General features: G+C 42.1%; 1 protein-coding gene across 2 annotated transcripts in view; it reads right to left on the bottom strand.

Annotated features, from left to right (window-relative positions):
- adcy8 (adenylate cyclase 8 (brain)) overlaps nt 1-12,968 on the bottom strand; it is a 117,944-nt gene that overhangs the window by 50,174 nt on the left and 54,802 nt on the right. For both annotated transcript variants that reach the window (XM_085440391.1, XM_085440390.1), the window contains exons 6-7: nt 8,320-8,478; nt 6,510-6,780 (exon numbers count right to left, since the gene is read on the bottom strand). In XM_085440391.1, coding sequence (XP_085296517.1) covers nt 6,510-6,780; nt 8,320-8,478 — 430 coding nt within the window. The remainder of the gene's footprint in view (nt 1-6,509; nt 6,781-8,319; nt 8,479-12,968) is intronic.

The raw sequence follows: 12,968 nt of genomic DNA, 5'->3' as shown, positions 1-12,968 counted from the left end.
GACCATGCGGTGGCGAGTCACGTTTACACCGATTATCGGCCTTCAAATATTCATGTCATAACAATGGACGCAGCCAAGACATAACTGAACTCTTCTTGTTGTACTGCAGTCCCTTTATTTCCTGTCTGACTGACACAGGCGTGCACCAGTATCGTGCCAGCCAAATCAGACCAATAGGAGTGAAGGACGGGGGTCACAGAAAACCAGCAGTGAGAACTCGAGCTCCAAGGAAAGCAACGCAACAGAAAATAAAAGTGTTTTTTTTTTAAAGAGATGCTTTGAAACTCCTCCGAGGAGCCTTTGATATGCAAAGAGCCACTGTTTGAATTGACTTCTCTAACAGGCTTTCATTGTGCCAGAAGAAAAAAAAAAAACCAAGTGGCACTTTTCAGAAAAACCATTCCTCTGCATCCAAACACACGCTTACATCAGACGCTGTAAACTCCTGCTGCATTCAGCCTCGTATACACAGGAGGCGAGTTTGCAGAGTTTGCTGTCAGCTCGGAGCTGCAGGAGATGAAACAATCAAACTGCAGCTCTGCACATTTGGCACACGCTGAGAGCGGAGACACATTTCACTGTTCACATAAGGAGCGAAAATATGGCATTACCATCGCATGTTGTAACAGCGCTGTATTCATAAAAACGTGTAGAATATACAGTGTTAGACTGCAATCTGTTGTGACTGGACTTTTAAATACATATTATGATTTATAATAGTATGTATTATAATAATTGTAATGTATAATTTATGACCTGAATGTCCATGAAATCAAAAGGAAATTGTCAAGTTTGTGTTTAACGTTCTTGAGTGCACTCAATCACAGCCAGCCAGACAAGCACACGGGAACTTTAATCAGTCTATTCAACTCAATTTAATTTTATTTATACAGCCCCAAATCACAACAACAGTCGCCTCAAGATGCTTTAGATTGTAAGCTAGACCCAACAATCATATGATGAGCAAGCACTTTGGCGACAGTGGGAAGGAAAAACTCCCTTTTAGCAGGAAGAAACCTCAGTCAGAACCAGGCTCTGGGAGGGGCGGGGCCATCTGCTGCAACCATTTGGGAAGAGAGAAGGAGGACAGGAAAAGAAGTCTATTTTCTATCCAACAAGGAAAACGATGACAGAGCAAAACCACGTTTGGAGTACACAGCACAGAGAAAATCAGACAAATAACAAAGGAGGGAAGAGAACAATTGCAGTAAATAAAAACAAAGGAAGCCAAACAGGAAGAAACTAAAAGAGACGAAGGAGAAAACACAGACACTGATGCATCACACGCGGTCGACAGCCTACTTCTATAAATGTCTTTTAAACGTTTCAAGTTTGATGCTAAATTAAGTCTTCATTATCTCTATTATCTCTGCAGGGTTTTGAAATGGCTTGGTGATGTGTTTAACATGAAATCTTAAGCTAACCGTTTGGCTAACTGTTCGCCTTCTCCAGTTATCCTGATGAAACGTGAAGCTCGACGGCCTGGAGCAGAAGCTGTAGGAAGGCGCCATTCACTTTGTGATGGAGGAACAACGAGTCCTCGCCAAGCGGCATGTTTGTGGTGCTGGGTGTCGGCCAGCAGCGCTGGACACAAAAAGCTCGTCCGATCAAAGCAATCTGGGAATGCTAATGTGGCCTGAGAATGCACTCTTAATCCCCCTCCCATCATCATGCACGATGACATGTCTTTGTTTGTGGGAGGACAGCAGATACGTCCAAGTATGCGTAAGACAACGGTCAGAGTTTAATCTGCTGCAGAGACCGAGCACCCTCATCTACATTAACACTAACACACTGTCAGGTGTAATACAGCAAAACAAGCTCACATTCATTTACTGTGATACATCAGACACCTGGAAGTAACTAAATAAAATGTGTTTACAAGGAAACTCTGCAGAACCTTTCCAATTACAAGAACAAAGAAAAAGATAAAACACAGACGAGGAACGATCTAGAAAGAGTGGTCCATGCTTTTATTACTTCACGGCTGGACTACTGTAATTCCCTCTATGCTGGCCTAGATCGTTCCTGTCTACATCGCCTTCAACTGGTGCAGAACGCTGCCGCTCGCCTGTTGACCGGTTCAAAAAAAAGAGACCACATCACTCCGGTTCTCTGCTCTCTCCACTGGCTCCCAGTTGCTTTTAGGATTGATTTTAAAATCTTACTGCTGGCTTTTAAGGTTTTAAATGGCACTGCACCTTCTTACCTGTCAGAACTCCTTAGTACTTATCGCCCCAGGAGATCTTTGAGGTCAGCCGATTTGATGCTTTTAGATGTTCCCAGGTATAAATTAAAGACAAAGGGAGAGAGGGCGTTTGCTGTGGCTGCACCCAGACTGTGGAACAGTTTACCTCCTCACGTCAGATTCTCCAAAAGCCTAGAAACTTTTAAAACTGCTCTTAAAACTCACCTCTTTTCATTGGCTTTTAGAAAGGTTTAATTTATTTGTTTATTTATTTTTTATTTGATCAGCGAGGTGTTTTACGAAATTGTGTTCTATTGTATTTTTATCTGTATTTACTGTACAGCACTTTGGTCAGCCTTGGTTGTTTTTAAATGTGCTCTATAAATAAACTTGACTTGACTTGACTTGACTTGACATAAAATGAACTGAATGAAGTTTAAATATTTCAGCCTTCAAAGATGGGCAGCAGCTCAGTCAGCAGTGGTTACACAAACTGATACACAGAAAAATACATACGAAATGTGAAGAAAATGTAAACTTCAAAGCTAAGGAGACATCAGAATAACTGCACCTCCTCCTCCAAGATGAAGGCCAGAACGAAATCCAACAGCTCAAGTTTCACAACGCTGAAATGCTCATGCTCAATAATCACCGCTTTTACTTTACCTTTCACGTGAAGCTCAAATGCAACACAGAAGAGCTCTGAATTTTTCATTTCTCCATCACGTCATATACAAAAATCTGAAATCTCCACTTTAAGGCAGATTGTCCTGCTTATGATCCTTTCAGACAACATAGGCCATGGATCAGGACTGAGAATAAAAAAAGAGTCATGCATGAGCAGAAGACGCCACTGTTTAGAGTTGCCTCCCCCCTCCCAATATTACTCCAGTGTGCAGAACTGTAAAGAGGACAAAACAAAGGATGCTGCTGGTGTAGGTGAGGCTGTGAAATGGACACACACTGCTTCAGCTGCAAATATCTTTTTTACCGTCTTTTCCCAGAAATTGAAACCTCCCCCCTAATAACATCATGCACATCATGAAAGACTCCAAGCATGGTCCCCAGTGTTACCCATCAGCCTCCCAGTAGATGCACCTATGATAACACTTCCTTCAGGAGTATCACATTCACAAGAGTTTTGGAAAACTGACCTTGACCCTGAGGTCGAGGTGACAGAGATTCTAACTCATCTGAGATTTTTAGTAGCTGCACCTGTGGTGTAATTTCAAAATCCTACGTTGGCTCGTTCTCAAGTAACCACAAACCGGGGTGTCCACACCACCCACCCAGCAGGGTGACAACAACACCTCTTTAGTCGTTTACAGCTGAGCGCTGTTGTGTCTGTCAGTCATTAAAAGACGAGACTTTATGACCCTGTCGTCGAAGCATTCCAGGTTTACTTTTCAAAGACATCTCTGCTCTCAGGTATCAGTACTATTGGATATAGACAGCACATGCATTCAGCATAAAATATCTGGGGTGTTTTTAAAACCTCATTTAGGAAAGAACTCAGTTAAGCTGATGGTTAATTAGGCCTGATTCAAATCACTGCAGAGCACAAAACACCGAGAGAAAGAGAAAAGCAGCCCAATGATGTCGCAACAATTAAAGCAGCACAAGAGCAGAGTCGTCTCGGTTTCAGTGCAGGTCACGCTGGTACTTAATTCATCAAAAAGGTATCACACCATTTTCATATGCAACGTAGTCCATGTAAGGGCAGGGATAGCTCAGTAGGTAGAGTGGTGGCCCCATGATCGGAAGGTCGGGGGTTCGACTCCACTGAACGGCTACCCTGAGGTACCCCTGAGCAAGGTACCGTCCCTACACACTGCTCCCCGGGCGCTGCACTGGTGGCTGCCCACTGCTTCACTGGGTGAATGGGTTAAATGCAGAGGAACTATTTCCCTATGGGGACTAACACGCACACTTAAAATGTAATGCCCTCAACATTTGGTAGCCTTACTCAGGCATACTAATGCAACACAATGCAACATAGCTCAAACAGCACAATCTTCTAAAAGAAAAGATAAGTAACAAATCTTTCATTTTTTTCTTGCATAAACGTCTTTCAAAGACCTGAAGATGGCAACTCAAGAGCAGATTAAGAAGTTTCCTTTAAAAAGATCTTCACAATTTACCCGAACCACACAGCCTCGCCTTCGCCCATGAACCTGGCAGCACACAACACGTAATCCTGCCTTTAATTCAGTTCAAGCTCATTAATGCAGCACAAATCACAACAACAGTCACCTCAAGGTGGCTTTATACTGCAAGGTAAATGCCCAACAGTGTTCACAAGACACAGCAATCAGACTTTACAGCGCCATCATGTTGTTTCATTGCAGTTGCACGCCTCTCTTCCTCAGTCTATGACTATATATCTAACCGGTGTGTTAGCTCCTTATAGAGGCAAAAGGATCTGTGAACGGTGCAAACAGAGAAAACTGCATTAAATGATACTGTAAAAAAAAAAAAACAATGATGCATTCATCAGCCTGTGTCTGATGTTTTAAGGACATTTTTCTAACATATTTTCAGATATTTCCTGACAGGAAACTCTCTGAACACCATTTGAAACTGTCACAAACATCCATCAGCTGTTAGTTTTTCTCCCTCTCCCTTCCACATTGTTCAACAAAAAAAAGAAAGAAAATGTGAAACAAGCTCAACCTTCAATCACTCTCTCCAAATTCAACCGTCTTAGACAAAACACAAAACCCCTCCGGGGGCTGGTTTGTTGTCACAGGCAGGCAAATGAAGAAGAAATGAGGAGGATGTTTAAAATGGGCCACACAATCACAAGCTCGTCATCCGAAAATAAAAAATAAAAAGAAGGCTGGCGCGCAGTGATGCGTTACCACAGTAACACATTTTCTCTGCAGAAAGCTGTCCACTCGCTCCCAGGAAAACAAAACCCCCCAAAAAGGACAAAGCAACCAACAAACAGGCGAAACAACTGCGAAGATCCCATGCACTGTAAACAAAAAACAAATAAATAAATTAAAAAACGCCCGCCGTGACAAAAAACTTCATCCTGCAGTGAAACTCAGTTAAAGCAAACAAGCTGGCCAAGAGTATTCTAGTCGTCCAAATATCATCAGGAAAAATGAAACAGAAGTTTATTTCCTCCCATCTACTTGCTTCGTCTGGCATCTTCACTCATTTCTGGGTCCAAATGCTTCAGTTCCAAAACGAAAACAAGCACAGACAATTGAAAACAGTCCAAATTTGTTTAGCTCCAATAAAAAGATGCGTGTGGTTGTTCTAACAGGTGTTACAGTAAAGTTTAGCATTCAGGCGTCGATGAAACGAGGATTTACAAAGTCGCTGCTCTAACGTTGAATCTAACATCGCTGGAAAACTTGTCAAGGATTAGCTTATGTACAGTTTTGATATGACGTGGAGTCCTGCGAAAAACTAGGCACGCCATATGATTAAATAGCTTAATCAACAACCTTTATTGATAATAACTTGATCAAATGATCAGTTTCTGTGGATAAAATCTGTCCCACTCTTCTTTGCAGCATCACTTCATTTTTGCACAGCTCTCTTGAGGTCCGGACTTTGGCTGGACCTTCGCAACATTTTCTTTTTCAGCCATTGCTGCTGTGCTCGGGATCATTGTCCTGTTGCATGACTCAGTTTGGGCCAAGCCCAAATCAATACCCCTGCAGCGCCGCGCTGACCGTCTGTGCTGTATGAAGTGCTATGGCCAAACGTCTCCACTTCCAAACAAACCATATTTGTTCAATCTTTTCTAATTGTACTGTCATGAATGTAATATTGTATGACAGGAAAAGAAAGAAAAAACTCAGGTTTGTGCATGTCTCTGAGCATTGCATGATCTGACTATGGGATGAATTTGCGAGGATTTTCACTCGTGCTGTAATGTTTGCACGTGCCTGAATGCTCCAGACCAACAAACTGCTTTTATAGAGGTGCTTACACTTGCTGATGATCAATTAATTAAGGGCATTTAATTAGCAGCACCTGGGTCCTACCAGGCTGAGAAGAAACCAGGCTGAGAATGGCAATTAAATAGGTCTGGTGGGCTTGTGCCAGTTTAAAAAAAAAAAAACGGAGCACTGGAGAATATTAAAGAGACGAGACTCCCATTCATCATTTGAACCCAGAAATGGGGTCATTATGTCATTAGCTAACGAGCAGATAAAATTCATTCCCCTCCCCCGAACGTAGAATTAAAGATAACAGTTTAATCATCACTGCAGAAGAAGTTTGCTGCAAAGACAGACATTCTCTGGCAGGGTGATAAAGTGCATACATCATGACCTGAATTACAAGCAGTGGCGGGACTTACGTTCTCCTTCCCCACGATGTTGTCAAAGGGGAGCTCGGGGCTCCACGAGGCCTCGTTAAAGGTAGCGCTGCTGGCTCGACGGTCGGCCGAGCTGGCCGCCTCCTTCATGATGTCCTCCGGCAGGGAGAGCAGACTCTCCTCGGGCTGCTTTATCAGGTACGTCTCGATGTTGTGGCGGCGAAGGAAGTCGTTGCGGTCCTTCCCGTGGCCTTCCTCCACCTCGTAGTCACCGTTTAAACAATCCAGAGCTGCCTTAGAGATGTGGATCCTCCTGAAATGGAGAAAAAACATACATATTTAAAACATCTTTTGCCACTTTAGCTCAGTGGGTGAGAAGGTAACCACAGGCCACAGTGGTCTGGGTTCAAGTCTGACCCACAGTCCTTTGCTTCGTGCTTGCTCTCTCCCCACTTAATGCCTGCACTTACTATCCAGTAAAGATAAAAAATGGCAATATATATATATATATATATATATATATATATATATATATATATATATATAAACATCATGCCCAAAGGGAAAGAAGTATCCCTAGATACAATGTAATCATGTCGCTGATTAGATGTAAATCCATAATTCAGTTCTGGCTTTGTCTTGCTTTTGTCTTCTGTTTCCTGTACTTTGTGTTTTATTGTGTGTGTTATTTGTGGTCTCTCTATTCATTTTCTCTTTCCCTTCACCCACCCAGCCAATCGAAGCTGCCCCTCCCTGAGCCTCATCCTATTAGAAATCTTCTTTCCCACCATCACATCAAGAGCAGCTCATTGGAGTTCTCTTGCTAAAATTGCAGGATCTTCCCTTACATGTACTCTGAGATGACCGCTTTGACTAGAATTCATTTGAACTGAAGTGAATCCATGACATAAATAATTCCTGTGAAAAACATTTGCTGTTCAATGTTTCACTTTCTTCACCAGGTACTGATTTTTTCTTGAGGATCTTTTTTATATTGTGAGGTCAACACCTACAGTAACACAGAGAAAATCCCAATGATCAGATCACACCTGTGAGCAAGCACTTGCCTACAGGGGGAAAAACTCCCTTTCAACAGGAAGAAACCTCTGGCAGAACCAGGCTCAGCAACCAGTGGAGATGCATTTAGTGATGACTGGAACAAAATTCCACCTCAGATACACATTTGATGAACATTACGTAACATATGGGCGACAAACATGAACGTGACATGAAACAAACACTAATGTAGAATGTAACATCACATTCACAGGAGGGTGATGAATGTGAAAAATCAAAAGAACTGGGATTTATAATAAATGCTTTTTTAATACATATAGATGTTAATAATCACTATATACATGATGATGCTCGAGCTCGTTTGGCCCACCTGTTAAGGAGAAGATACATACAGACATGTATACATACAGACATAGACATACAAATTTGCTTCCGTTCTAATTTGCAGCGCGAGGTGACGGGTGAAAAAACGAGTCAGATTATATAGAAGTTTATGGGAAAAGATGCTTGCAGGAAATGTTAAATCAGTACTTAGAGAAATAATCTGCCTTTTAAGGTCAAACAGGAACAACAGGAACGTGAAGATTAAAAAATTCCCATATTATGCCACTAAACTATCCTTTTAAAAACTATATGAGGGTGGATAAAAATAAATGACCGAGGGACTCAGCATAATCGCATCTCCTGCTCGGCTCTGGCCATGACATATCTTTACCAAACATCCGTTTGCTTTCTCTGGAGCCATGTTTTATGTGAGTGAATTTTCCGTCTGTCCACTGCCAATAATCCAACTGGAGATAAAAACAGCCACAGAAAATTCCTTCCGTTTCCTCACCCTGGGATGCCTCCAGACTCCAGCTTGTTGGCGATGTCCACATCCCAGGACCAGACATCGAACTGCCACTTCCTGAGTCCCAGCACGCCGCACAGTACCGAGCCGGAGTGGATCCCAATACGCATGTCGATGTCGTGTTTCGTCCGTGATCTCACGTATCTGGAAGAAAGCGGGAAAAAAGCGGTTAATTTTTGGCATAGTACTCTTATATAAATCAGGACTACGGCGCTAAACTAATGTACTGAGAAGAAACGGAGAAAACTAGCCGATTTTTGGCAAGAAGAACGAACAAACAACAGACAGAGGTTGCAACTGACTGGCTAGCCGCTCCATGTTTGTTAATACAGTGGAAAGAGAAGATTAGCTGTACAGCTTTGCTTTGTGCCAGTACAGGGTTTACTGACGGCTGCAATAAATCCCAAAGAACGGGAAAAAAGAACATGGAAGTCTTAGGTTTGTAAAGGTTTGTGCTCTGGAAGAACAAGACCAAAATGGAGAAGTTTATCCATAATGTAAAGCACAACATTTAAAACTAACCAAACACCCCAAACCAACGGTCAGCACGGTGGTGGAGGGCTGACGTTTAGGACTTGTTTTGCAACAACAGGACCTTGGCACGCCACAGCCCCTAGAGTTAAATGCCATCGGTCTCAAACTGCAAAGATCACAAGAAAAGCAGCACATCTACAAATCTACAGCAGAGTGGCTGAAAAAGAAACGAACCAAGGTTTTGCAATGCTCCACTCAAAGACCTCAATCTGACTGAAATGCTGTGACACGCTGTTGAGAGAGTTTAACTAAACTCAATGAAAGGAAGTTACGTCAAAAAATCCTCCACACCGATGTGAGAGACTGATACAGTCATACAGCTATTAACGCTAAAAATGCTTCTAGAACAGGGGTGGGCAACTCCAGGCCTCGAGGGCCGGTGTCCCTGCAGGTTTTAGATGTGTCCTTGAACCAACACAGCTGATTTAAATGGCTAAATTAGCTCCTCAACATGTCCTGAAGTTCTCCAGAGGCCTGGTAATGAACTAATCATGTGATTCAGGTGTGTTGACCCAAGGTGAGATCTAAAACCTGCAGGACACCGGCCCTCGGGGCCTGGAATTGCCCACCCCTGTTCTAGAAGATGCTGAATCATGCTGTGAGCTCATGCACTGTTTCTGCATTCTGGCTTATATGAATAATTAGATGGTGAAATCTGTCGTGTGTTACTGTTCATCCAGGTGATATTATCAGACCTGGTGAGGACCAGATTATTTTTATTGTGTTATTATATGTAAAACCATGACAGATGATGCCAGCGTGTGATTTAGCTTTGTTGACGTAGCTGATGTACCGTACTGTACGTACCTTGAATTTTTAAAAAAATCACAAAATTAAAAGATTTGCTCTGTGAATTTAGATGAACCAACAAATCTTATTCCAGAATTTTTCCCCCATGTAAAAAATGTTGACACCCCTCAACAATGTTTTGGGCTTCCCCTGACTGCACACCAGGCATGTAGTCACTCCCAGATCCATTTACAATCACAGTCCATTCAAATACTCCCAGAAATACGTTTCAAAAGTTACCTGAAACATGTTTAACTGTTTCAGAATACAAAATAATATATAATGTGGTGTGTAAGTGGACTGGACCACTTACATGAGCATGAAAATACAATGAAAATAAAGCGTTGTGAGGCTGTGAATAAACTGAATTAAGGTTATGAAGGTAACAATGGATGATTTTGAAAAAAGTGTAAAATTACACGCAGGTATGTATATTTGAGTTTAAAAAAGCTGATCTAATTGACTTCAGGGGCACACGTCTGGCATTAATTTAAAAATATTTCAGGGGTCACTTTGGGTCGTACTGTGAAAAACACTGACGGCATTAATTCAGCAGATTAATATACATGAAACTGACCTTTGGTGAAACTAAAGAAACACAGAACACGGAGACAGATAATGCTGCCAGGCAAACACCGTTCAAGTCCACCAAGAAACGAACACAAAATAGTTCAGGCATATCTGTGGCACTTCAACAAAAGAGGTAAAACTGTTTCTGTAGACTCGTCGCACCTGTTAATAAATTACTTTCTCATTTCGTACTTTATTTTTCCCTGAAACACAATAAAAGCAGGACAGAGTGCAGCTGATAACAGCCTCCGAGGAGCAGACAGGCCTGTCACGCCTCTTCCTCCCTCCTGGCGTTATTTCATGCTTCATAAGAGCCGCAATGAATGTGAGGTGAAAGGCATCCTGGGTGTTTGTGACAGGTGGTTAAAGTCAGTCAGCTGCTAGACGACACCTGGAGTAGAAATTAACAAACAACCTGCAGCTAACGACGAAGAGGAGGAGGAGAATGAAGATGCTGTGATACTGTGTTGACTCTGCCAGGAAGTTCTTTCCATATATATATATATATATATACACGTCACCTACAAATCAAAAGGTTGGTAGTTCATTCCCTGGCTGCTCTAGTTCAAAGTATCCTCAGGCAACATAGCGAACCCCCGAGATGCTGCCGTCTAAGAGAGCACGTAGAGCACAGGTGTCGAACTCCAGGCCTCGAGGGCCGGTGTCCTGCAGGTTTTGGATGTGTCCTTGATCCAACGCAGCTGATTTAAATGGCTAAAATACCTCCTCAACATGTCTCAAAGTTCTCCAGAGGCCTGATAATGAACTAATCATTTGATTCAGGTGTGTTGACCCAGGGTGAGATCTAAAACCTGCAGGACACTGGCCCTCGGGGCCTGGAGTTCAACACCTCTGACGTAGAGGCAGAAAATAAATGCTTGTGTAAATGTGTGAATGAGATGCGTTGTATAAAGCGCTGTGAGTGCTGACGTAGAGTAAATAATAATTAAGACAACAGATTTTAATGGAAATCTGTGGGTGGCATCTGGAAGTAGCAGGGCTTCTTCCCAGACTTTTGTCCTGATCATCCCCAATCTGTAAGTTTTCCGCACACACCACATTCGACCTCGTGTCTGCAGCAGTAAGGGGGTCTCCTGTTCTTTAATCAGTTAAAGGGTTTTTGTAAATATCACAGATTTTAAATGGAAAAAAATGTATGTAGCCTCTGTGACACCATCCTTTGTTTCTGGACACCACAGTTTGATTGGTGATTTATTTCAAACATGTAAACAATATACAGGTACATTTAGAAAAGAAAATAAGAGAGAGAAAAAAATACTATACCAAAAAAATCAATACATTTCAATATAGCTCCCGTTCTGATTAATTTACATGTTGAAAGGGGTTTAAAACTGTGTTTGTGGTTCGGCTCCATCATGTTAATTTTTTTATTAGAAATATGTTTGGACATGAGGCTGTCGGCTAATAGCAAGCTGTATCTATAAGATGTACAGGCGACATGCACAGATGTGCTACTTAGTGCTACGTCAGAGACGAGTAACACACGAGGATTTCACTCGCTAAAACTGGAGCACAGACTTCTTAAACAGGCCGTATCACACAGGCAGGCATAAACCTTATTATATGGTAAATGGTAAATGGCCTGTATTTATATAGCGCTTTACTAGTCCCTAAGGACCCCAAAGCGCTTTACATATCCAGTCATCCACCCATTCACACACACATTCACACACTGGTGATGGCAGCTACATTGTAGCCACAGCCACCCTGGGGCGCACTGACAGAGGCGAGGCTGCCGGACACTGGCGCCACCGGGCCCTCTGACCACCACCAGTAGGCAACGGGTGAAGTGTCTTACCCAAGGACACAACGACCGAGACTGTGAGAGACTCAGGTAATTCTGTGAACACGTCCTGCTGAGGTTTCAAATCAGCCCTAACAGCTGATTAGTGCTAACAGGAGCAGGTCAGAGGAGATATACTCGCTTGTGTGTTTTTGTGCCTAACAAACAGTGCAGTCTGTCTCCACTTCTGTCCCTGCATTCAGCTGTAAACACCTTCATTTGAAAATCCCATCTTCTCGTCTATAGCAGTGTTTAGAGGTAAACACACCTACTATACATTGTTAATGACTGAGTAATGTGAGGGTGACAATATGTCGAATTCTAAATATTAATTTGTAAGTAATGAAATTTGAAATTAGGGGGTAGGAACAGGAAAAGTGTAAACTTCATCCTACTCCTTTTTGAGCATAGACATTGTGTAGACAGAGATATTCATGAAAACGTGTTTTTAAGTTTTTTTCTTATTTTTTTCTTGTTATTTCAGTTATATTTGCATGTTCGAAATAAAATCTAACCGTCTAGGTAACAGAAAAACTGTTAGCCATGGATGGATAGAACAAACTATCCATCTAAGAAGACGTTGGCAGTGTTTGGTGAACCAGACAAACTTTTAGTTTTAGATTTGTGTTGAGTCTTGACCTCAACAAAAGACATGAGGAAGACATATATTTATCCAAGCCTGCCATCCAAGAAAGACTTTACAGTACAGGGAACAATCTGATATCCAACATATTAGTGCATAATCTGCAAACCAGTGATCACTCTCGAAATTAGAAACCAGAATGAATTTAAAAAAAATAAATTAAAAAGCTCTGGCACTGTTACTTAGAGAAATCAAAGTAAGACAGGAAGATCAATCTATTGCATGGACATGCATGGCTTCCAGCTTCCAGTGAGTCAGTGGACTGACCAAAAACATACTGTAAAAGCAACACAG

The sequence above is a fragment of the Copadichromis virginalis genome, linkage group LG18 (genome assembly GCF_057382275.1).
Source record: "Copadichromis virginalis isolate Kocher_CV1m ecotype Utaka linkage group LG18, C_Virginalis_male_GT1.1, whole genome shotgun sequence".
NCBI lineage: Eukaryota > Metazoa > Chordata > Actinopteri > Cichliformes > Cichlidae > Copadichromis > Copadichromis virginalis.
This window is presented reverse-complemented; position numbering and strand designations above follow the sequence as displayed.